This window comes from Perognathus longimembris, chromosome 2 (assembly GCF_023159225.1).
Source record: "Perognathus longimembris pacificus isolate PPM17 chromosome 2, ASM2315922v1, whole genome shotgun sequence".
Taxonomy (NCBI): domain Eukaryota; kingdom Metazoa; phylum Chordata; class Mammalia; order Rodentia; family Heteromyidae; genus Perognathus; species Perognathus longimembris.
Genome location: NC_063162.1, coordinates 26691102 through 26716527, shown reverse-complemented (window position 1 = coordinate 26716527; position 25426 = coordinate 26691102). Strand labels below are relative to the sequence as shown.

At 38.4% G+C, this 25426-nt stretch overlaps 1 protein-coding gene and 1 long non-coding RNA gene across 4 annotated transcripts in view; one reads left to right on the top strand and one right to left on the bottom strand.

The window, feature by feature from the left end:
* Positions 1-25426, top strand: part of LOC125346252 — a 110090-nt gene that overhangs the window by 29198 nt on the left and 55466 nt on the right. The window lies entirely within an intron of this gene.
* On the bottom strand, positions 2074-18302 carry LOC125346238 (cytochrome P450 2C5-like). Of its 3 annotated transcripts, none has more exons than XM_048338644.1 (9): positions 18135-18302; positions 17577-17739; positions 17249-17398; positions 15066-15226; positions 13306-13482; positions 10829-10976; positions 7020-7207; positions 4895-5036; positions 2074-2255 (listed from the first exon to the last, which is right to left on the bottom strand). In XM_048338644.1, the coding sequence occupies exons 1-9, from the start codon at positions 18300-18302 to the stop codon at positions 2074-2076; spliced, it is 1479 nt and encodes a 492-aa protein (XP_048194601.1). The 3 variants fall into 3 exon arrangements, with proteins under 3 accessions (XP_048194601.1, XP_048194603.1, XP_048194604.1); XM_048338646.1 differs by having other exon boundaries at positions 10829-10970; XM_048338647.1 differs by lacking the exon at positions 13306-13482 and having other exon boundaries at positions 10829-10970.

The following is a 25426-nucleotide window of genomic DNA, read 5'->3' as shown; positions in this document are numbered from 1 at the left end:
TGGAAAACAAACAAACAAACAACAAACAAAACAAAACAAAAAAAACAACCAATGATGTTTCAGATGTGAAAAAATTAAAAAGAAAATTTAAAAAAAGGTTTAAAAAAATGTTTGAAAAGAAAAAGAAACCAGTCTCTGGTTTCCCTGCAATGGACTGCAGTCAATTTTCCTGATTGGCTGGTTTGACTTGATTTCAGTTGGCAAGGGGTGGTTCTGTTCTGACCTTCTCCCCTGCTGGTGCAATCGTGGGTCTCTGAGGTTCGCACAGCTTGCAGGCAGGCCTCTGTCGATGGGGACGTGAGCAGTCTCAGGAACTGTGGCTCCTGTCTGCTGTGGGGCCCCTGCCTTTGATGCCTGGTCTTGACTAGGCTGTGAACACAGCAGGGCGGGGCGCCTCTGGCCTGTTTTGCTCCTCTGAGAGTTGCTTGCCTGAGGGAGGCGGCCTCCTTGGCATAGGTGGCTATGGAATGCAGCTCAGTTTTGGGCTGGAAATTAGCTTCCTCTGTTATGGGACCGTTTAGCTGTCCCAGGAACTGTTTGTTTCTCCGTCTGGTGTTTCCGTGCCCCTGGGAGCTGCTTGCAGCTTTTGCTTTAAGTTTAGAAATTCCGGCGGGCAGGGCGGGGCACCTCTGGCTAAGCCCCGGACTCGCCTCCCTCCAGGGCAGGGGGCGTTCTTCTGGGCGGAGTTGGTTCTCACTGATTCCGCCCCTCCTGACCTTTTCTTTTCTTTTTTTTTTATGCCAGTCCTGGGCCTTGGACTCAGGGCCTGAGCACTGTCCCTGGCTTCTTCCTGCTCAAGGCTAGCACTCTGCCACTTGAGCCACAGCGCCGCTTCTGGCTTTTTTCTGTATATGTGGTGCTGGGGAATCCAACCTAGGGCTTCGCGTATCCGAGGCAGGCAAGCTTGCCACTAGGCTATATCCCCAGCCCCCTCCTGCCCTTTTCAAAGATGGCTTTTTTGATCTCGCTTTCCCCAGGCCCGCTTCAGTTCCAGTCTGGTCTGACCCAGTGGCAAAGATGGCGCTTTGCTTTGGCGGTGGGGACAGGGATGCCTTCCAGAAGCTGGACTGTGGGCACAAGTGAGGGTAACTTTTGTGGGGTACTCACGCTGTCTCTGCGATGTCAGGTCCTCCGTGCTCAGCTGCCGTCTGGAGTATTTAACGCTTTAGCTGTGCAGAGGGGGGGGGGGGGGGAGCTGTGCCCGGCACTGTGCCGGAGCCGCCCGGAGCTCAAATCTGTGTTTTCAGACCAGCAAAGTCGATTTTTCCTTCCTGTTCCGAGTCCCTGTACTGTTAGAACTTACTTTGGCTGTCTTTCTAGGAGTAACAATTTCTATGGTGTGAGAAAACTACGATATCGGAGGGAGCTCTACAAGGGCTCTGCCTCTCCTTCGCCGTCTTCCACGAACTCCTTCTTCAACTCTAACCTTTAATGCTTATTGCTGTCTATGTCTGTGTCTCACAGTATTTCCCTACAAGAGGAGCTGCTCTGGACATTGCTGTTATTCATTAAATCCACATCGCCCGATAGACAGGTAACATAGACAAAGGGTTTTCCTACCATCTTCCCTTTCCCATTCCCAATGCTCAGTAAATTGTGGACAAAAAGCTATTTTGGACTTCTGGTTGGTATCACTGCTTCACTGAATTTTGAACAAACTAGGATGGTCCAAGAATGACTCCAGGCATGAAAAATAATATATATTATTCAGAAAATGATATTTACTATTAAAATAATATTTATTATTGAGTAATGAGTCTGAGTTGCCATAGTGTGTTCATTTTATTATTTTGTGGTACTAGATCATTAGAAAATTAGCATTAGATAAGCTGAGGGCTCGGGGTGGTGAATGAATCTATTATACATCATAGAGAACTGTAGGTATCATTGTGCAGTGATACAGGAAGCCCTCCAAACTGGAGAATGGATCTTCCTGGGTCTGGAGGGAGTGGGGAGAACAGGACAGAAGGGAGGACAGGAAGGCATCCCTGACAGGAGAAGGGGGTGAGTGTTGGCTCACAGGAGGGAACTGCTGGTTACTGTACAGCTGAAGGCAGACAGCAGAGCTCTTCTTTACACTGGAAGGAAGCAGAGCTGGTATGGAGGGGGCACAGAGACAAACCCATTCACAACTGGACGGGTATCAAGGTCCTGTGGATCCAACAGAGCTTTCAGGTTGAAGTTCTGTAAAATGGTGGTCAGGAATAAAAACAGCTCCATCCGAGCCAGGCCTTCTCCAGCACACATCCGTTTGCCTGAAATTTTTTTTTGTAAAAAAGAGAGAGAGAGAAAGAGACAAAGAAAGAGAGAAAAAAAAGAAAATCAAAGCAGGAAAGGCTCCTTTGTATGTAAGTGTGAGTGCGTGAAGCACTGACTTTGTATCTGCCAAGAGAAAATATTATTGTTTGCTCAGTGAATTACTGAATACCTGACAGATGGATTCATGGAGATGAAAGATTTTTAAAGATTCATAATGAATTTGTTATCTTAAGTAATACATCATTGAAAACTTTTTTGTTTTAATCTGAGAATTCCAGAGCACTCCTATGATTCCAGCACAGTAAGCTAAAATAGAAGAAAATTCAGCTGGTAATCAGTTTGAGCTACATAATTACGATCCTGTCTTCAAAAATAATCGAAACGTAAACCATCCTTAACTAAATTATAAACAAACAGATTACCATCTATATGGAAACATTTTGTTAAGTATTATACATGATGAATATTGTTCTAAAAAAATCTTTCCTCCTTTCTTTCCCCTTTTCTCTTTCTCTCTATGTTGTGTTGAGGTTGCTAAATTATTATGTCAGTTACTCTAATATATAATTTTCTGCTAAAGAGAGGGATCATAGTTCTAGAAGACAATTATACTTCCAATAGTATTTTTTTCCTTGTGGTTGAAATGAGGTTTTAATACAGTTTGTCCTTACCCAAAAGGCCTACTCTCAGTCCTTCTTACTTAGTATTGTCCATGTGACCATGACTTTGGGATTTCCTCCACATTTTGGGGTCTGTGGAGTGATATACACACAGTGATAGAGGACATAGACCTATCCTAGACTCCACGTGAAATTTCTCACATGGCAGTGGTGGTGAGAAACAGGGCTTTCCAAGTCAACTCAGACTCAAATCTTGATTCTGAAACTTACTAACCACATGGCTGAGTTACTTAACTATCTGAGCCTTAGATTCTTCATATATTAAATGGGCATGCTAATGATTCCTTCATGCAGTGTTGGTGAGGAATTAAAGAAATAATAGATTTTTCTTTATTATATATTAATGGGGGTTTCATTATTTTATTTATACAAAATTTGAGTTTCACATTTCTAGGATAAAATTTGTATGTTCTAGAAACACATGTGTTTTTCTAAGAAAACACATACATTTTGATTATGTGACCTCTTCCCAGAAAATATTCAGTGAATACTTTTTGCATTTTAATGTTTACAGCCTAACTGTCCATTATATCATTCTACCGTACACAAGTTTAAAGTATTATAACATGCATTACTTTTGGCTCTGATGCATTTTCCTTGTAGACATCAGGACACAGACCACTTGTCGTTTCCTTTTTTGTGCTTTGTGTCCCTTCAAGCAATAAAATCTTGCCCTCATTCAGTTTCCCAAATATCATATTCAGATTTTCACTGAAGCACAAAATCATCAGAACACATAATTTTCTCATTATTTAAAAAGTTTTTCTTTGTGGAAAGCAAGTGAATTTTTTAATGGAGATCCATGTCTTTCCCCATGGTTTTCAAGTGCCAATATGTAACAGATTTCAAAAGTTACATCATTATCTGGATGTCAGTGTCTCATGCCTGCAATCCTAGCTACTCAGGAGGCTGAGATCTGTGATTCAAAGCCAGTCCAGGGTAAGAAAGTTCATGAGACACTTATCTTCAATTTTCTTAGCTACCAGAAAAGTATAAGTAGAGCTATGGGTCAATGTGGTAGAGTGCTAACCTTGAGCAAAAAAGTTCAGGGACAAGGCCCAAGTTATGAGGCCAAACCTCAAGCAGGAAAAAAGAAAAAAGGACAAACAAAACAGGACAAAAAGTCACAGCATCAGAGAAGGAAGGCTGCTCCTTGGTCAGACACAAAGCACACATATTGCAGGTGTGGAGATACAATATCCAACACACATCTCTTGGGTTGAAAGAGGAACAGGGTGTGTTGTGATATGTGTAGGGTACCTGCTACACGTTCCTTATATGTCCATAAGATTATTTGACAGTTCCAGACACTCTTGCTTGACAGTCAGTATTATGCCATTGTGGTTCACTGCTTTGCCAATAATGCTTGACTCTATCTTCTGTCCAGTCACTGTTCCCTTTGAAGTACCTCGAATGTCTGAGAACATTGCTCCCTCCATTTTATGATTGGTATAGGAGTATGAGAAAGTTATGACTTGGTTAATACTCCCTCTGCAAATCCTTTTATCTGGTAATTTGTGATATTTTTTCCCTCGCTACCCCAGGTGCTCTTCTGTGTCTTTTGGGAGACATTTCATTCTATGGAGGAGCCTGACAATGAAAAATGCCACAAAATGATGTGGGACAGTCCTGTGATGAGACCATCTTTCTCACTGTGAGTGATTGCTGTCTAAGTGAAGTTAACTCACTTAGAAGAGATCACTATCATATATGTAAAGAAAGAATGCAAAGGATCTGTGCTTTACCTTGCTCAATTTGGAAGAAATGCACAGAAGAACTGAAGCCCCACTAATCTGATCCAACAGTGAGGATCCACCATGACAAGGAAAGTTCGTGGGAATGGAGAGTGCTGCTCCTAATCATGAGCTAAATACAATTATACCAGCCCCAAAGGAGGTTCCAACTGAACCTCCAAACCTAAATAATCTTGAGATATAGAAATAAAATTCTATTACCTGACGAGAAAGGCATGAAGTAATCACTTTTTTTGAAGTTCCCACTTTTATCCAGAAAGTGGCCTGGGTCAAACGTCTCTGGGTTGGGGAATTCCTTGTGGTCATTTAGCACAGAGCTCAATGATGTCAGTATGGTTGTACCCTGGGGACAACACACAGAGATATGCTAGACTAATAAATAGATGATAGATAGATAGATAGATAGATAGATAGATAGATAGATAGATAGATAGACAGATACACATATATGTATTTAAGTATATACATATGTAGTAGTATATATTACTATTATATGTGCAAAGCCTGGTGCAAGTGGTTCACACCTATATTCTCAGCTACTCAGAAGGCTGAGATCTGAAGATCACACTTCTAAGCCAGCCTTGACAGGAAAGCCCATGAGACTCATATCTCCAATTACTCAGGAGAAAAAGAAGTGGTGCTGTTGCTCAAAGTGGTAGACCACTAGCTTTGAGCAAAATAGCACAGGGACAGCACCCAGGGCCTGAGTTCAAGCCGCAAACTGATAACAAACAAAAAAGGGAAACAAAACAAAGAATTATAGAGGTGACAAAAACACTGAAAAGTACTTATTTCAATCTTTATGTCTACAGGTGATGGACACTTTCATCCAATGAACTGGCTTCAGAGTCCCTAAATATCAACACAGAAAATATGAAAAAAAGGCAAGTACATCCAAAGCTTAACAATTCTTTAGCAATAGACACCAAGGATATTGAAGAAGAAGAAAGCCCAAAGAAATCTTAAGCATAATTACAAGCATGATCAATAAAATGTAAAATGAAATGCATAAATGAGTGAATATGAAAAGGAGACAAATAAACATCTGAATGACTTAAGGAAAGAATACAAAATATCTATAAGGACTTCAAAGAACATACAGAAATCTCTAACAAAAAGAATTAAACTAAACTGTGGGAAACGTAAAGCTATATAAATCAAATAAAAACTCAATGGAAAAGAGTAGATCAAATTGAAAACAGAATATCAAGGCTCAAGGACAAAGTAGATCTATTAGAATAGTCAGATGAAGAACTAGGTGAAAAGTAAAGTATGAAAAGAACACACAGGTCCACTTAGGAAACTTGAAAGATCAAAACTGTCAAACGTAAGTAGAGAGGAAGGAGAAGAGGATCATGATGAAGGAATAGGAAACATATCCAATAATTTAATAGGAACATATTTCCTAAATTTTTAGCAATTCAGGCACATGAGGTCTTTAGGACAGCAAACCGGCCAGATCAGAAAAGAATCACCACACCACACACTATAGTTAAACTTTAAATGTTCAGAAAAATTAAGGAGTCCTGAAAGCTGCAAAAGAAAAGCAAGTCATTATCTATGGTGGCAAGCCCATCAGCATAACATGAGATTACTCAAGAGCAGAAACCTTAAAAGCAAGGAGAGCATAATGCCATGGAAAGCCCAGGCAGGAAAGTCCCTGAGTTTCTTGTCTCCAATTAGAGCACAAGAATGAACATGGTGATGTTGCACAAAGTAGTAGAGCTTTAGCCTTGAGCAAATGAGCTCAGGGACAGACAACTGCAGAGTTCAAGCCTAACAAAAACAAAATAAAATGATAACAATGGAAAAACTCAGTATTTACAGAAGGTCTGTGAATGTATTTTTTAGCCACTCTATTGAAAACAAATTATTCCTTGGAAAATAAAGTAAAGCATAGATAAATTGGGAAAATGACTTATTCATGAATTGAAGAAAACAAAGTAACATTTCCCCCAAAATTTATCGATAATTTTACTGTAGACATACTAAACTTGCCAACAGAGTATTTTGGAAATTGATAAACATAAACTTGTGCATTCATTTGGAAGCACAAAAATTAAGCATAGCCATTAACAAAAAGCAAGGAACTAAAGACAAAAACAAAACAAAGGAGCAGAACAAAATTGGAAAATTCACACTGCTAGATACCAGGGCTATTAATGCATGGATATATAACCCAAACTTCCCCATATCACAAACTCTCCCAGGCAGCCAACTGTGAGACTTTTGCTGCTCTCATGGTTGGAGGAGGAGCAGAATCCCACTCAGGAACTCAGGAATTCAGGCTCCCTGTGGAGGCTCAGCACAGAAGAAACAAGCCCACCTTGGGAATGAGGAAGCCTCTGAACTTAATGTCCCGGGTCACTGCATGGGGCAGGTTCATGGGTACGAGATCAATGTATCTCTGGATCTCATGAATCACAGCATCTGTGTAGGGCATTTGGCTCCTGTCTTGCATGCAGGGGCTCCGGTGTCTGCCAATCACACAGTGGATCTCTTCCTTCACTTTAGCTGGTTGAGACACAAATAAGAAATGGCAGAGAAGGAGGAAAGTGGCATATTGGTCACAGTTATTCACTACTACATAAAGAGTCATAATGAATTTCAACAAGATTTAAGGTAAAAATATATATATGCCCAATGGAATACTTATACTTCAATATATACATATGTCAGTCTACTATTAAGTAGTCTTATAATGTATTAATATATCCATAGAGTTTAGCTTCTTGTTAAAAAAAAAACAAAAACTGTTCATGTGCCTGTAATATACTTTATATATTGAAGTAAAATAACTACTTAAAATATAAGAAGCATATTATCATAATTACAAAATAAGGGGAATTAAACATTAACAATGAAAGTACATTTGGGGGACAATGTTATCTTCACTTTTATCTCTAGATTTCACAAATCTCCACAAATATTAATGGTAACACATGGGCTACACAGCTATATAAATGACTCTAAGTATGACCTTAAGCATGTTAATATATTATTCTTAGTTTGTTATAATTCAGATATATTTTTGCTGTTACAAGAGGTGAAATTTCTATAAAATGATTTTCAGATCATATTATTTTAAAGAACAAATGATGTGTCTTTAAAGGTTAGTTTAGCTTCTGTACTTGATATGAGTAGATGAGTATATTTCAAAAAAAGTAAAACAGGCTATAAGTAAAAATATGAATGAAAGACTGACATTAACCTTGGTCAATGTACATTATAAGAACAGATATTGGTGCACTGTAACTCATGAGCTCATGTGTTGAGTTGAAACCCCATTTGTACAACTATTCAATGATGATGAAAAAAGAAAATATTTGTATGTATGAATGGAAGTAACAGCATTAAAGGCATTTGTACAATTCATATACACTAATGTAAATGTAAAAACAAAATAATAGTGCTCAATGAAAAATAAGAAATAAATAGTAATTTTAGTTTTAATAATTACTAAAACATTATACAAAGAGTGTCTATGTTTTTGTGTGTACATATACGCAATGTGCAATAGTCATTTCATTATCCAACCACTTTATAATGATAGCCATATTGGGCATTAAAGGTCTGCTTCTGACACTTATCTTCTTGTTTCTAAATAATGACCATTTCTTTTTCTCTTTTTAATTTCTTGTTGCTGGTCCTGGGGCTTGAACTCAGGGCCTGGGGACTGTGCCTAAGCTTCTTTGTGATCAAGGCTAGCATTCTACCACTTGAGCCACATGACCACTGTTGGCTTTTTCTGAGTTGATTATTGGAGAGAAGGGTCTCATAGACTTTCCTCTCTGGGCTGCTTCAAGCCTCCATCCTCAGATCTCAGCTTCCTGATCAGGTAGGATTACAGGCTTCAGCCACTGGTGTCCAGCATCCAATTGATTTTTTAATCACTTTTTGAGAATATTTATTGAATTCCTAATATGTGAGATCACAACGTGCATTCACATCTCTGTCTTACTTTTTTAGCCACATCTACAAATAGACAAATAGAGATACATACATATGCACATTCCCCCTCAGCTCATTAATAACAATATACTAGATATAGTATTTGAGTTTTTAACAAGTAGTGACAGTTTCAATCATTCTGACTACAGAAATATTGTTTCCAGGGTGAAAAGGAGACTTACTTTTCATTTATTATACTTCCCTTGTTTTTCACATCAGTTCATGCTTTTCCATATCCTGAGTTAGAATCCATTTGGAAAAACACAAAAAAAGTTTTTAATACTTCTAGCAATACATGGGCAGTAAGTGAGAAATGTAAGGCACTTGGCCAATTCTCCTTCTTTAACAGTATCTCCCCTCTGTCCTTGCATCATTTGATTCTGCTTTGTTCTGATGTGGGTGTTTTCTACTTGAGTTCCCAGCAGCCTCAGTGTCTGTCTCAGAGTACCGCACGACCTCTCTTTCCCAGTCTGGAGTCCATGTTTTCTTTCACTTGGTTTTAAATAAGTGAATGAGCTGCATTATACTGTATTTTGTGAAAAAGGAGAAAATGGGACATAAAGTTTATGACTGATATGGAAGTCTAATTCTTCCACCTTTTTTCATCATGCATAGGTACCTGTTACTCTTAAGAATTCAGATGCACCGAGTATATTGGAAACCATGTATACTGGTATTAAAACTAAGAAATTGAAAGTGAATACCAAAATTGAGAGACACAGGGTAAAAAAAGACAAAAAAACTACAAAAGCAATACGTGCAAAACTGTTGGGTGAAAGTGAACTGAACACCTCATGGGGGAAAGGGAAAGGGGGAGGAGGGAGGGGGAATGAGGGACAAGGTAACAAACAGTACAAGAAATGTATCCAATGCCTAAAATATGAAACTGTAACCTCTCTGTACATCAGTTTGATAATAAAAATTTGAAAAAAAATAATTGTGATGCAATTTTCATGGTCTCTTTGTATAGGACCCTAGTTGTATCTTTCTCAAAGTTGTGATGATCTCTCTAATCCTGGTGTTCTGGAATGGTACAACCTTAGGTTGAGCGAATGCTTTTATTCCCTTTATTCTGCTGGACATTTGGAGGGAATTTTCTATCAAATTGTAAAATACAGAGGCTCATATAATTCTTCACTCAGGAAGAATTTCTGGGAACGAGAAAAAAAAGCTGTGCATCACAAACCACCAGGGGTTGTGCTGGACCGCTCCTCTTCACACATTTCTGAGTACAGAGCTTCCCAGCTTCAAACTTTGTTTTTTACCCAATAAATGGAGCTGTGGTGAGAATTTGAACATGGAGAGTCTGTTTTCTAAATTCTTTTTTTTTTATCTTCTTGAACACCTGTTATTTCTAAATAGGAAACTGTATGGGAAGTATAGAGACATAGCTTGGTTTTTCTTCCCTCATAACTTTTTCTGTTACCACATTTAGATTAAAGTATCATGTATCTGGCTCAGTTATTTTATCGCTGTTAAATCTACTCTGAGTGGCAGAAGTTTGGTTAAGACTTCTCATCTATTTACTATTCTCCTCTGCTTTTTCTCCTCACAAAACAAATTCTCATTTAAAATTGTTTTATCATTATTTCTTAAAACTTAACAGAGCTTTTCCACAACTAGAACTCTCCAAGTGTAAAATAAGATTGTAAGAATGCCCTTGTAAAACTCTAACTTTATCAAACATAAGTTTTACAGAAGCAGAATTATAAAAATTTAAAATTCCTTTAGATATGGCTTCTGCCTCAATAATACCTCTCTAATGAGTCTGCTTTTAGGACATATCCCAGAATGGAATTAATCTGAGACACTCATTAATTACTAGGACTTCTATTTACGCATGAAGAGTTTCCTTTGAGCTATAGCAGAATAAGAATTGTTAGAATTCAGAAAGGTATATAGAAGAACTTACCTAATATAAAAACTGGGATATAGGTCTAAAATCAATATGTAACTTATGTCACTTTATGCTGGAGCTGTTTTCCAACAATTACCTCACATAAAATGCAGACACCAGAAAGAGTCTTATTGCTTTCCCTACTGCCTTGTTCTCCTCACTTCTCTCTGATTACAGCAGGTGGCACAGGATACTGAATTGTGAGATATATTTGACAATACAAATCACTAGCAGCAACTTTCCTATATTTTCCTGAAATTCACTTTGGTCTCCACCTGTGCACCTACCTGTGACATGGGGGTGCTTCATCAGGAGCAGCAGGCCGTATCTCAGTGTTGTGCTCGTTGTTTCTGTCCCGGCACCAAATAAATCAAATGCAGCAGCTATCAAATTTTCCTTAGTGAATTCTAATGGTTCCTTGTGATTCTTCTGGTCCTAGGATTTGACACAATTATATTATTTACCAGACCATGTGAAGACAGTGAATCTACAGTATCTCACAGTGGTACAAACCTAGAAAGTAAAGGACTAAGAGAAATGAACAATGACACAGTGGGGGTGGTACACTAGTTGAGTCTAATGTTTCAGGACTTTTGTGCTGTCCCTAGTCTAAGATATGGTACTGAGACTATATTTGAAGTCACGAAATGCATTATTCATTTAAGCCACGAATAACTAAATTTTCTCCAATTTTTAAAGGATCAGAAAATTGAGTACCAGAAGTAGAAAAATTGGGAACATTGGGTTATAAGCCCCAAGTAGGAATCTGCAATTAAACTTTTTTGATGTTGATGATGTTACTGATCCTGGTATTTCCTTCAACATTTTGCACAAGGCTAGTGCTAAATCGCTTGAACCACAGCTCTACTTTTCACTTTCTTCTAGTTAATTGGAGATAGTCTTGAGGACTTTAGTGCCCTGGCTGGCTTCAAACCTTGTTCCTCAATTTCAGCCTCTTGAGGAGCTGGGATTTCAGGAAAGAACTCCTAGTTGCAATTTAACTTCTTATATCACATATTTACATATGTTTAATATTGCTTGTAAAAAGTGCTAACAGCAGAAGAAACCTAGGAGTCACAAGGAATAAGAATGACTTCATCCAAATAAGATGGGCTAGTACATGGGAAGCTCCAAGTCAGGTGGTCTAGGGAACCTGTGAGGCAACGACTAGGAATGCATGAGCTGAAGAGACACTAAACCATGAAGCCACGATGTGTTCACATTACCTTGTCATGGTATAAAGGAGAGAGTATGGATAAAGCAGTGCCGAGGACTGAGAGGGTGGTGTAAAATTAAGTTGTCAACAAGTCTTCACTTTTAAATGTTGAATGAGAAAATCATTAAATGATCAAATTATATCATTTTACTAGCTGGTCCTTGGCCAGCATTAAATCCATCATGCTTTTATAATATCCAGATTACCTGTAGTGTATCTAATAGTATATAATATGATAATTAAAATAAATTGAACCTCTCAACATTTGTACTTGCTAGGAAAAGAGCCATCTCCTTTGACAATATCAACTTCAGGTGCTTTTTAAGCTCGTCATGTTAAATTGACTTTGGTAACATCAACTTTGCTTACTTTGCTTTGGTCATCCAGTTACATTTACACTTAAATCGTAAGGTAAAATTACTCAAGAACGTGTGCTCAAACACCAATAATAAAATTTCCATCTGTCAAAATGAATTTGGAGATTTAATAGTTGCAGGGCACAGAGCCCATTATAATCCAGGCTGTAAAAATGATGAAAATCGAAATGAATGAAAAATCTAATGATTCCATGTCGTGGACTAAAACACTGATTTTATCTCATATCCTACCACAGTGCAGAAGTTCATGCTCCTAAGATAAAAGAGAAGAGAATCGATTATGAATAGATCTAACATACAAGAAGTGCTAAGGGGGCTGGGAATATGGCCTAGTGGCAAGAGTGCTTGCCTCGCATACATGAAGCCCTGGGTTTGATTCCCCAGCACCACATATATAGAAAAGGCCAGAAGTGGTGCTGTGGCTCAAGTGGCAGAGTGCTAGCCTTGAGCAAAAAGAAGCCAGGAACAGTGCTCAGGCCCTGAGTCCAAGGCCCAGGACTGGCCAAAAAAAAAAAGTGCTAAGGGGAGTCAGCTGAAGAATGTTGAAAAATCAATATCATATTAAGAAACACATATTTTTATTAAACATAAACTTACAGATAAAAATGGATATTAATATTATATTTTTGTACTCAATGTTTTTAGTTTATATACATTTTTAAAGGAAATGAATTAGGTAACAATTATAGATGAATTCTAGGGGTGCCACACATACTAAATATGTAATTTTTGTCAAAAACAACCTAAAAACCATGACAATTAAACATCATTCCAGAATTATTTCTTCAAGGCCCATTCTAACTTACAGAACATGCAGGAAGTCCACCCTATTGGGTCTTCTATTCTGTGCAGGATATAATAATTATACACATCTCTATAAAAGGCCACAATATTTTGCCTGGTACTTGTTTCTATTTCACCTGCCCTGGGCATTCTGCTTCTCCTTATTATATAATTTTATATAAAGACAAAAGTAAATGTATTCTAATTACTTAACAAATTAATTTTAAGTTTCCCAGGATGCTTAGTGTAGATTCATCTACATAATTGATAACTTATTCTTTCAAGCATGGTGGCCTAATTGTTTAAACATCTCTAGTAATACCGAATATTCTATGTGACCCAAAATGCACAAGATTTCAAGTAAATGTGCATATTTTTTTCATTTTACCTGTTTCATCTTAATCAGGAAACAATCAATCAAGTCTCTGGTATTGTTAACATCCAGTGATTCCACGTGATCATTCACTTTCTTCAAAATATAACTTTTAACATATTCAGCATTATCTTGTGCTGTTTTATGCCTCCCCGGTACATAATCAATGAGACCAGGGAAAAGGTTGTAGATCTAAAGGTAAAACATTCATTTATTAAATAAAAATATGTTTGGCTATTCATACTACACATATTATAGAGAACTTGGCTGTAAATAGAAATGTTATATTGTTTTCATCTTGAAGGGAAACATTGATGAAACATATAAAGTGAGAGGGCTTCAAGGATGCCCTAAAACTCAGCCTCATGCCAGAGCATCTAACCAACTACTCCATGATCAAATAGTGATTATTTTTTACTGAATTTAGTGCATGCCAAATAAGTACAAAGAAACACAAAAAAACCTTGTGAGGATTTTTATACTTCAACTTTTGTCATTTCTGCCCTGGCTCCCTCATCATGTAGAATCACAGAGGAATCAACAAACACTCTGACTGTACTCACACAGTCATAGTAGCTTCCATTGTCCTAACTACACTTCCTCTGTGAGGAAAATACCTCTGCCCAATAATCCCATGACTACCAGATGTCTGGAAAACAAACCTTTGGGAAATGTAAGCTTTCACTAAGGACCTGGATATCCACAGATCGACAAGGCATCTTTGTGGAACTGAACAAAGCCATTTGTAAGAATATGTCTTTGAGATTTATGGGAAATATCAAATTAATTGCTTGAGTTCATTAGCTTGACTCAATACTATATTTGTGCTTTTTTCAGTGGGTATAAAATTTAGGCTAGAATTTTTTCTGAGATGTTTACTTTATACTCTTTTTCTTTCATTTTTATCAGCATCAGTTAGTTGTCAAAGGCTTTTATGTTGACATATCCATGTGTAAATGAAATACATCTTTCATTTTTGCACCAGTACCAGGGCTTGAACTCAGCACCTCAGAGTCTTGCGTGGCTTTCTTGCTCATGGCTAGTGCTCTACTATTTGAGCTCCATTTCCTGCACTGTTTCTTGCTGGCTATCTGGGAGATGAAGCCTGGCAGATACCTCTGCCCTGGCATGCTCCAATCCTTGATCTTTTAGGTCTCAGTCTCTTGTGAAACTGGGATTTTAAACATATGCCACAGGGCCTGGCCATACAATATACCTAGATCAGACTCAGCTCCTCTGCTACTCTCCCTCATCTTTCACTTGTCTGCTTCTCAAACCAATTCCAAAAACCGTCATTGATCCATTTTCGGAACTGCAAAACATGAACTAGATTTCTGTCTCTTTCCCTGTATTAACATGAAGAAAAGTTAACCAAAAACGAACTTTCAATATTGACATAGACAGTAATTTCCTGAATAGCGTTCTACAATTCTTTAGGTAGAACTGTCCTGTCCAGATAGTCACTTAACTAATTGTTCTTTATTTAATTTGGGTCTGTTTTTGTTTTATTTAAAGAAGAAAGATAGAAAGAAAGAAAGAAAGAAAGAAAGAAAGAAAGAAAGAAAGAAAGAAAGAAAGAAAGAAAGAAAGAAAGAAAGGAAGAAAGGAAGGAAGGAAGGAAGGAAGGAAGGAAGGAAGGAAGGAAGGAAGGAAGGAAGGAAGGAAGGAAAGAAGGAAGGAAAGAAGGAAGGAAAGAAGGAAAGAAGGAAGGAAAGAAGAAGAGGGAAGGAAAAAGGAATTAGTTTTTTCTTAGGAAGAAAAGATCTTGGCTTCACCTGCGTCCATGGTGAACTCAGAATCTTGGCATTATCATTCAATTTCTCCATCAAGTTAAGCAAATTCTGGTCTTTATAATCAAAACGATTCTGGAAAACAATGGAGCAGATCACATTGCAGGGAGCACAGCCCAGGATGAAGGTGGGGTCGCAGGGTGAGCCTGAGAAATCAAAAACAAATTGAAATATACATATGAAATACTTAGCCTTTGTCATCTTTACCATTTTTATTACTGTGTTACTTATAAATTCCTCTAACAGCCATATATCCAATATGAATTAAACTGGCCTAACACTTTACCTGAAGCCTGAGTTGGCCAGTACAAACTAACCAGCAAAATAATGACAGTTCTTCCTAATTGCCTTTATCTAAAGTCTTTCAATCCCAGATGTAGGCTATTTTGGAAAACAAAGGCTTTTATATACCTAGTAGTCAACTGTTATAAGTACTAATGTACCTGTTTACAAAACCTATAGACTACGTGGCACTGAGAAAGAAAAGGAGAGACTATCAAGTATCTGTAGCTTTTTAAAATCAGGACTGGAGTGAAACTAAGGAGGTAGATTTTATCAGACATTCAAACACTAGAGAGAACCAAAGTAAAAAGCAGAATGCATTCATGTCGTATGAGAAAGAAAAAGTAATAACTAAATTTAAACCTTTTATTAAGTGTTAATCTCAGGTAAGGCAAACAAAAACACAACATTAATAAATGGAAGCCTTCAATATTTAAAAGTGAATTCCTCTGCTTAGGAAAGAAAAAAGTCTAATCAAACACCAAAATTAATTTATGAACGAGGCTGAAATTTTGGAGTTCTGGCCTAAATCTTCCATATATTTAAAATTTGTCCATCTCTAAAATTCTACCATTTGACAGATGAATTAAAGAAAATGATTATTATTTTTGCACTCTCCATACAGTGAAATTTCTATGAGCAAATAATAAATGTGCAAGATGCTACTGAGTTTAAATTATAGAACCTAAATAGTGAATTGTGAATTGGTGTTGGTCATTAGAATTATACAATAGTCATTGAGTTTGTTGCACGCATGAAGGCTACATAAAAATTGAACTGAGTCAAAGCTCTCAGAAAAATTCTATTTTAACTATGAAAGGGAAGGTTATTTGGCAAATTGATGAGATTTTTCTGTGATTGCATTTGTGTCTCATTCACAGGTTAAGTCTGATTATCACTCCTTAATTTTACTTGAAAGAATGAATTTAAAGGCTAGGACATTTAGAATCCAAGTTGACAACACTATTCATTGTGACTAAAGGTTAAAGCAGTTAATTAAAAAATAATTGGCATGAGATTTTTAACATAAAATGTAAGAAATATGGAATAAAATGATAAGCAACACTGAAAATTGAACTCAAATATGCTGAGAAGATTGGATAAAGAACTGATCATAATAGTTGGAATCTAGCAAAGTGAATTGTCTAATCAATTTGTGTGGCTTAGAGATTCATGATGAAGTACTGGGTAAGAAGAAATAACTAAGATTGATCTGTAGCAATTGCACTATTATTGCAAAGAAATAACCTTTGACACAAATTATATTCAGAAAATAAAGGAAATAAAATTGTACCTTACACTACACAATGACTATCCAAAATTACAGTTATGGGCACTGAGGAATCACTGAAATGTCTCTGAAAATGAGGGCACCATATACCTGCATCTGTGTGGGGCTCTCTGAGGGTTGAGAGGGCCCTTACCACCCTGCTCATTTAGCAATCATTGCCGTGTTATGTCGACACTAGGTACACTGAATTATGTTAGGAGAGAAGCATTGTTCCTTTAGAAAAGAAACTCAAATAATCTATTCAGACACTGGCAAGGTTCATGACTGGATCCCTTGGGTACTCACAAGGCTTAAATCTGACAACTGTGGTTGGTACTCAGCCCGGGAAGTCAATTTGATACAAATCCATGACACCTGTACTATCTCACTATCAAAAAGCTTGAACAGGAGGTGTAGCTCAACTGGTAGAGCACCAGCCATGAGCTGAACAAGTATTTAGACCTCGGAGTTCAAGTTCCTAGTATCAATTTAAAACCAAAAAGATTCATAGTCATGATTTCTGATGTGAAAAAAAAGAATCCATATCTGAGACAGAAGGGCATTAACAGAGCCTTTCATATCCCTGTCTAAATTAGTGATTTATTGCAGCTCTCACCATTGGTTTTCCTCAACTCCTCCACAAGGCAGTGGGCTTCCTCTTGAACACGCTCTTCAATGCTCCTCTTCCCCATCCCAAAATTCCGCAAGGTCATGAGTGTAAAGCGCCTCAGCTCTTTCCATCTGTGCCCATTGCTGAAAATAATTCCTGAATAAAGGGAAGCAGAAACATGGATGGAGAACACAAACAAGGAAGAGGAAGAAGCAGATGGCAGCCACAGGGATGGGCAAGCTCTGACTACAGAACCCTTCAGGCCTCTTTTCAATCCTCATTATCCCCATATCCTGTGCTCAATATACACACACACGTTCATATGTACACTTACCAAGGCCTTTACTAACTTTTTCAATCAATGGGAACCTGCCTCTCCCAGAGAACTCCTCCCCATGAACAATCAGGGCTTCCTTCACGGCTTCATATCCATACAGCACCACAGTGGGCTTCATGCCAAAATACAGAGTGAACACAGGGCCATACACTTTGGCGAGCTGGAAATGAGAAGACATATTATCAGTTAAAGATGTCATATTTACTTCTCAGAGTGAGCCTGAGCAAAACGGACACCATCATTATTTTTTTAATTGAGATTTTTAAAAATTTTTATTTATTTATTTATTTTTGCCAATCCTGGGTCATGAACTCAGAGTATAATATTTGCAACTTTATGGTTGAGACTCTAATAGACAATAACACACACATATAATACATTACTTCATTCCATGATTAAGATACAAACTGGAACATTAGACATATAGTACTTCATACAAGCATTTTGCTTTAAAATAATCTATCGTGCTATTGTATCTTCAGCAGTAGGTTTAAAATATGATTCAATTTATCCCTTGTCAGAGACCGCGGAAAAGGGAGCATGAAGAGTACTTACATTGGTTAAAGATTTAGTGATGTCTTTAATATCAAGCTGCAGTATATTACCAATAACGGGGAAAGGAATGGGGCCAGGAGGGAGCTTCCTTCTTCCAGAGTTCTGTCTCCATATGGAAAAGAGAAGCAGGCAGGAGAGACCCAGCACCAGGACAACTACTGGACCCATTGAGGCTTCTCTTCTTGCGGAGAGCACTGTGAGCTTGCAGTGCAGACCTTTTATAGTGCTCCCAAAACTGTCTGGCATGCCTCTTCAATGGGTTAGTAATGAAGTAGGTAGATATTTTCCAATCTGTTTTGATTAGACTTTGTCCTGATCATAAGATAAAGGTTGAATGACCTGCACACGTGTCCCTCTCTCCAGAAGGCACATGGGAGACTGTGGTTTAGTTGCACTTGTTAGTGATCAAATATTGCTAAAGTAAAATACAAACCTAGGGCTGGGGATACAGCCTAAGTGGCAAGAGTGCCTGCCTCGGATACACGAGGCCCTAGGTTCGATTCCCCAGCACCACATATACAGAAAACGGCCAGAAGCGGCGCTGTGGCTCAAGTGGCAGAGTGCTAGCCTTGAGCGGGAAGAAGCCAGGGACAGTGCTCAGGCCCTGAGTCCAAGGCCCACGACTGGCCAAAAAAAACAAAAAAAACCTACATGCTTTCAGTGTACAGTCATGATTGAGAAGTGCCGTAGTTAATGACTTGATATATGAGAACGTTACTCAAACCCTATTTCTCCTTTTTTTACTTTTTATTGTTATTAAAAAGGTGATGTACAGAGGAGTTAGCATTACATAACTTAGACAAAGACAAAGAGTACAATCTTGATTCTCTGATTACAGAGAAGTTGGGAAGTGATGGTTTTGAGGATATTCTGTGGCTCTATGAAACATGTAATTAAGCTTGTTTTTGCTCACTACAACACTTACAGATGTGCTGTCACTACTGGGACTTTTCTACAAGTTAGTAGACTCGTCATTTTTATTTCTAAGTATATGTGAAACACTTAGCATTAGTCATCCCCTTTAAAAAGCCAAATATATATTGAGTACTGACTCAAATTTGCAGATCTTTGATCATTACATTACAGAAAAGTACTATCATTGTTGTTTTTCTTTTTCTAATGAGGTGGGGATGATCAGGAGTACAGGAGAAGTGTCGATGCCATGTTACTTGTAGATGGAAGATGTGGGGTTTCAGTGAGATTGTCTCACAGCCATAGCAGTGCACAACAGCTTCCTGAAGAACAGTCCTGGAATTCTATTCCCATCACTGCGGAGTTGAAACTTGCTCAGAATAACCAGGGGAAAGCCTGTGTCATATGATTTAAAGGCAAGGTGAGGGGAAATATGGCTCCTCTACTTCTCATTCACAACCAGAAAAGATGTTAAACTGATTTGGGTCTCTCATTTTAAGGAAATGAAAATAAAACAAGGTACAACATTTGCATGACTGGACATGTCAATATGAAATATTCCTGCATAACTAATTGATGCCAATTAAAATACACAGTAAAGAAGGGACAGTATAGAGAGCAATAGATACTTAATTGTGGACATAATTGAGTCGCCATGGGCTGTAAGGATGTTTAAACTCAAGTACAAAACAACCAGAGAGTGCAAAATTAAATGATTCCGATACTACTAAAATAACATACGCTGTTAGGAAAGTAATGCTTAAGTAAAGGTATGTTTGTGAGAATATCATATTTGCTCTAAATTGACTACATCATATAGGTTTTGTTTTGTTTTGTTTTGTTTTTTGGCCAGTCCTGGGCCTTGGACTCAGGGCCTGAGCACCATCCCTGGCTTCTTCCCAATCAAGGCTAGCACTCTGCCACCTGAGCCACAGCGCCCCTTCTGGCCTTTTTCCATATATGTGGTTCTGGGAAATGGAACCTAGAGCTTCATGTGTAGGCAAGCACTCTTGCCACTAGGCCATATTCCCAGCCCCCCTACATCATATAATTCGGTATTTTAATTTTACTGGTACTGGGGTTTGAACTCAAAGCCTTGCACTCACTAGTGCTATAACCCTTGAGAAATACTGCTGCCTTTGCTTTTCTTATTTCTTTAAAAACAGAGTCTTATATTTAATTTTAGTAAAGCTATTCTGGACTATAATCTTCCCACTTACCCCTCTACCAAAGTTAAAACTACGAGCACACACCACCATGTCTGGATTGTTTGTTGAAGCAGGGTTTGGGTATTTGCTCAAGTTGGCCAAAAATTGCAGTCCTCGGAATCTTTGCCTCCTAAGGGGCAGTTGCCTTCTGTGATGGGATTACAGGCTTGAGCCACTGTACTTGGCCTCATCATATCTTTCTTGATATGCAAATTTAAGACTTGTTAAAATCCAGTTACCTACCATATTATCAGTTTGGTCGAGAAAGATTCTGAGATCTTATGTGGCTATCATTACCATTTTCATTCTTACATTTTTCTTTCCCTACTGTAAATGGTTTTTTTTTTATGGCTTAGAAATTTAAGTCTTAGATATTCAGGACATTGTTGAAAGACATAAACATCTGTTGGTAGACCTGAGGCTAAAATACACAGCTCCTATGTCTTATACCCTCCCCTCTGAGAAAGACTTTCATTTCAAATGGGTTTACAAATAACTTGCTAGCTGTGTACTATGACTAAATATTCGATTTTGTTCTTAGTGACATTCAAAATACACATTCAGTTAATAATTAATATACAGATCAGAAAAGTCTGCATGTATAACCTTTAGAACTCGAGTGACCCCAGACCCTGGGAGCCCTTTATGTAGAATGAGGTGAGCATTAACCTGCTGCTTGACCCAGCTGGCTCTAAATGAATGAAGAATCCCACCACCTTATTTTGCATAAAACCAGCTCAGTAGTTTTTGGTAAAAAATTAGCATTTTTTATGCCTTGAGAAATAGATGTTTCTTCTCTGCTTTGTCTTCTTTCTGCTGAAGTAAGGGCTCCACATGACCATTTCCTCTTGCAAAGATATGAACAACGTTTGAGACCAACCAAGTAGTCTAAATTTGTTTTTTACATGTTTTTCCTTAAAGATAAGATTATAACCAGATGATTTGGTATATTTTTCAGAGATCACTTTTCTGTTCTACCATTGATTATCACAAAGATTTCATTACTGTCTGAGCCCCAGTAAACTTTGAAATAAGTCAGCTCTACTCAGCCCACTGACTGTTCTCCCTCAGTACTGACTGCACCAGTTAACAGCTCAGTGCTTGGGCTCCACCCTGAACTTCAGGAATCTGACCATTGCACCCTTCACTGCTTGAACTGCTGAAACTTCACTGTGGTTCTGTGTCAGGCCTTCTCCCTGTCCACCACCAACACAAACACTGTTGTAAGCTCTCCTAACATTCCCTGAGCTATGACTTTGTTTTCAAGCCTGCAAGTAACTCAGTCTCAGCAGATTACTCTTTCTTTTAACCCCATGAGACCAAACAAGCAACAACACACTTGTCTTTAAAGAGGTCAGCTTTGCACAACAAGGTAGTTACTATTTCCCCAAATCCCCACCCTGTGTTTAAGTTTTTTGCAAGAGGCGTGTTTACTATTCCGCTCCCATCGTGAGTCTTGGCAGTGGCCTCTGACTTACCTTGAAATTGTATCTTTGGATTCCTCTAACACACTTGGAACAGCTAACATTGCCTGGAAATATATTCTAATTGTCTCTTTTGCATCTGTCTCTCTGTGCTTTTCTTCTGTCTTGTCACTGAATATGTGAATTCATCCCTCTGGTCTTCAATTTTTTATTTTTCCTCTTTGACTTGATCCTGCCTATCAGTAGGGATTTCAAGCAAGTACTTTCTGTTATTTGATTTATTGTGCTTTTAAGTTTTGACTTTCAATTACAAAGTTGCATCTCTTGACTCATTTTATTTGTTTATTTAGTCAGTCCTGTGCCTGAACGCTGAGCCTGGGTGCTGTCCCCAAGTTTATAAACTAAACCCAGGGCCTTACATCTTCTAGGCAGGCAATTTACCACTTGAATCACACTAAAAGCCCTTTTTTCTTCCATTCCAGGTAGAATCTTGAATTTCTTCCCAGTGCCAGCCTTGAACAGCAATCTTACTATTTATTTCTGGTGCATTTGGAAAGGCAGGTGTGCCCTCCCATCTCCAATATTTTTTTTAAGAAGTCTTCTTTACTTTTCCTTTTATTGGTCTTGAACCATGGGCTTTGTGCTGTCAGCCTCCCAGATAGTTCAGTTTAGAGATGAGAGCCCCAAGCCTAGCTAGATTTAATTGTTTTACTAGAGAGAAGGGGAAAGTTCTATACCATTTTGTAAAATTCTTTAGCAAATTTGTAATAAATCATGTCTATAATATCATTTTTAAAACCCTCAGTTGAATGATTTTAACTATACATGAAAATGTTTCTTTAGACATAAAAGAAGGGACTCAAACAACTGCAAATTCATAAAGAAGAATAGGAAAAACAGGAAGCCCAACTGACACTCTATAATAAAAGTAAAATTTAATCTGAAAATAGTTATTAATATATATTTAAGAGTGAATGCAACAAAATTTCTACTAAAATACAAATAAAAACATTCAAAGGTTGTGATGGCAAAATTCCTTCTAATAGGAGCAAAGTTCACCAGGCAGAACAGACATCATTGCAGGAAGCTAAACTGGATGGAAATTAAACATTGTTCAAGCACTGTTAAATGTTAAGAACTACTACTGATAGTGCTCTTTAAGTGTGCTCCAATTTGGGAGCTTCCTGATTGATAACTGCTGAACCTTTCTCTGGGGTTAGGCTAATTTTAAAAAAAACACAAAATCTATGGAGCTGCAAGTGGCAGAGGTGAGATTAGAACCCCCAAAACCCAGAGTCTCATGAGCTGCCCTGCAGTTAAAATATTCAGTTAAAACAAGTTAAATCTTCTTTGAGTTTGTACTGTTTTTCAGTATTCATGCTATTCATTGACTTTCTTTTACCTTTTTTAATTCTTTTCTTTTTTCCAGTCCAGGAGCTTGAACTCAGGCCTGGGCTATGTCCCTGAGCTTCCTTTGCTTAAGGCTAGCACTCTACCTCTTGAGCCACAGAGCCATCTGGCTTTTTCTGTTTATGTGGTCCTGAGAAAATGAACCCAGGGCTCCATGCATTCTAGACAAGCACTCTACCACTAAGCCACACTGCCTGCTCTATTCATTGACTTTCAAAACAAGTAAGCGATTCATAATTGCAGCATCCATTGACTGAAATGGGTTAGGAACATTTGGTGCTTTTCATCTTGAGAAATTGCAAACACTGTATGATAAATGAACTCTTTATCCAGGATAAAAATAAGCAGTAACTTTTTGGGTTCATTCATCCAAAAAAAAAAAAGTGTTTGCAACTCACAAAACTCTGAACTCTAAACCATTACACTCTAAGTCAACAATAGATCAAAGTCTTTTAGTTTGGATAAACTAAACTTTAGTAGATTATTTATTCCCTATGACTATTCTCACTCTCCTGATCATGTTTTGATACAAAGAAGGGTTTTTTGAAGGGTTTTAGAATAGATATATGAGATATGATATCCTGCATGTTCCAAGAGATGCATCAGATGTACCTGATTTAAATCTTGCATGGTGTATGAAATTATTACAACCTAACATGGAGCTTGGGGTTACTGGCTCTTGCCTATATTAGGAACTGCTCACAAGGCTGAGATCTGGAGGATTACAATTTGAAGCCAGCCTCAGCAGGAAAGTCCATGACACTCCATCTCCAAAATTACTAGCAAAAGCCAGGCTACAGTTATGTTTCAAGTGGTAGAACACCAGCAAAGAATGTATGCCTAGCAAATATGGGATCCTGAGTTCAAATTCCAATTCAACCAAAAATAATAACAGGATGCTCCATAAATATAATTTTGTATGTTTATGTATTAGTTAATTCAAATACAAAACATGCATGTTTCACTTTTCCATATCTTGAGGGTTTTCTGGCATATTTTTCAACCAGAAAACAGCAAGTTGTACAAAATACTTTTTTAAGGGCTGAGGAGCAGGTCCTGGGGTTTAATGCAGGGCCAGGGCACTGTTTATGTGAAATTTTGCTAAAAAATATTGTTTTATCAGTTGAGCCACAACATCACAACAGCATTTTGGTGATTAACTGCAAACAAGAGTCTCATGGACTTTCCTATTGGACTGAGTTGGAACCATGATCCTCTGATCTCCATCTCCTCAGTAGCTAGGATTACAGGCATGAGCCACCAGTACCTGTTCAATATACTTTTATGAAAAACCATACATAATGTGTGTTTATATCCTGTGTTAACACATATTGTATATATAAGGATGCATAGTTATTCACGGATTTATGTGCAGATTGTGTATGCATTTAGGCCTTAATATACTAGCTTAAAAATTGCTGAGCCAAGGGGCTTCCTCCAGGGAAGGAGTCCAGCAGAGGGGATGAATGATTTTACTTCTCATGTGATTCATGACACAGTAGAAGGAAGGGGAACTTGTGCATCAGATGCACAATTGTGAATGTTTGAAAAATGAAATGATAGATATGATTTCAGTGCCATTATTATAATTGCCTGTTGGGGTTTTTTCTCTGACCCGGCTCGGATGCTTATTTCTTTCTCTCTTATTACCCTCCGTATCGTCCTCTCCCCTAACCCTCGGCCTGCAGGTAAGTTAGAGTGAGACATAGGGGTCACTCCGGCCAGGCGTGCGCGTGACCTACGTGGTAATGTGTCCGCTATCCTTCCCTGGGAGCTAGCGTACATAGACCACGGAGTTGGCTTCTGAGAGCAAACTAACTTTATTGAGAGAAGGGCAAGGGGAGATGATTCCGAAGGAAGGGGGTTGGCCAGGATTCCGATAGGCCAAGAGCTGTCACGTGACCCCCAAGGGCTAATGTCACTTGAGCCCACCGAACCCGGGCGGGGTTGGTGGGCGCCCGGCTGGCTGGCAGGTTGGAGGGCTGTTGGCCCAACCGGTTTCTCTGGATTCCAATCTAGAGTGGGTAGCAGGGCCGCATTCCCCAGGGCTGGGGGAGGTGCATCAAGCCCCTTCCATCAAGGCGAGAAAGATGGACCCCAACATCTGCCTCTTTTATATTTTTTTTTCGAACAGCAGGAGGCACCCTACTCGAGAGCGCACCATGTCTTAGGTTGCCCCCCCTCCCAAGGGGAGTCTTACCCGTCTTGGGCTAATGCCCTAGCTCTTCAGGCTGACCCTCCTGCCGGGCTGGCGGGCCCGATGAGAGGCCTTGGGGAGAGTAGGATTGGCACTCGAAAGAGAGCCCTGATAATTTTTTCCCATGCCAGCGGACCTCAG

Excerpts from the sequence above, each read along its gene's own strand:
- LOC125346238 (XM_048338644.1), bottom strand. The coding sequence starts at position 18,302 with ATGGGTCCAGTAGTTGTCCTGGTGCTGGGTCTCTCCTGCCTGCTTCTC. Across the intron at positions 13,483-15,065 it reads TGAGTTCACCATGGACGCAG|ATCTACAACCTTTTCCCTGG; the intron begins GTGAAGCCAAGA and ends TTTTACCTTTAG. Across the intron at positions 5,037-7,019 it reads GAGGCTTCCTCATTCCCAAG|GGTACAACCATACTGACATC; the intron begins GTGGGCTTGTTT and ends TGTTGTCCCCAG.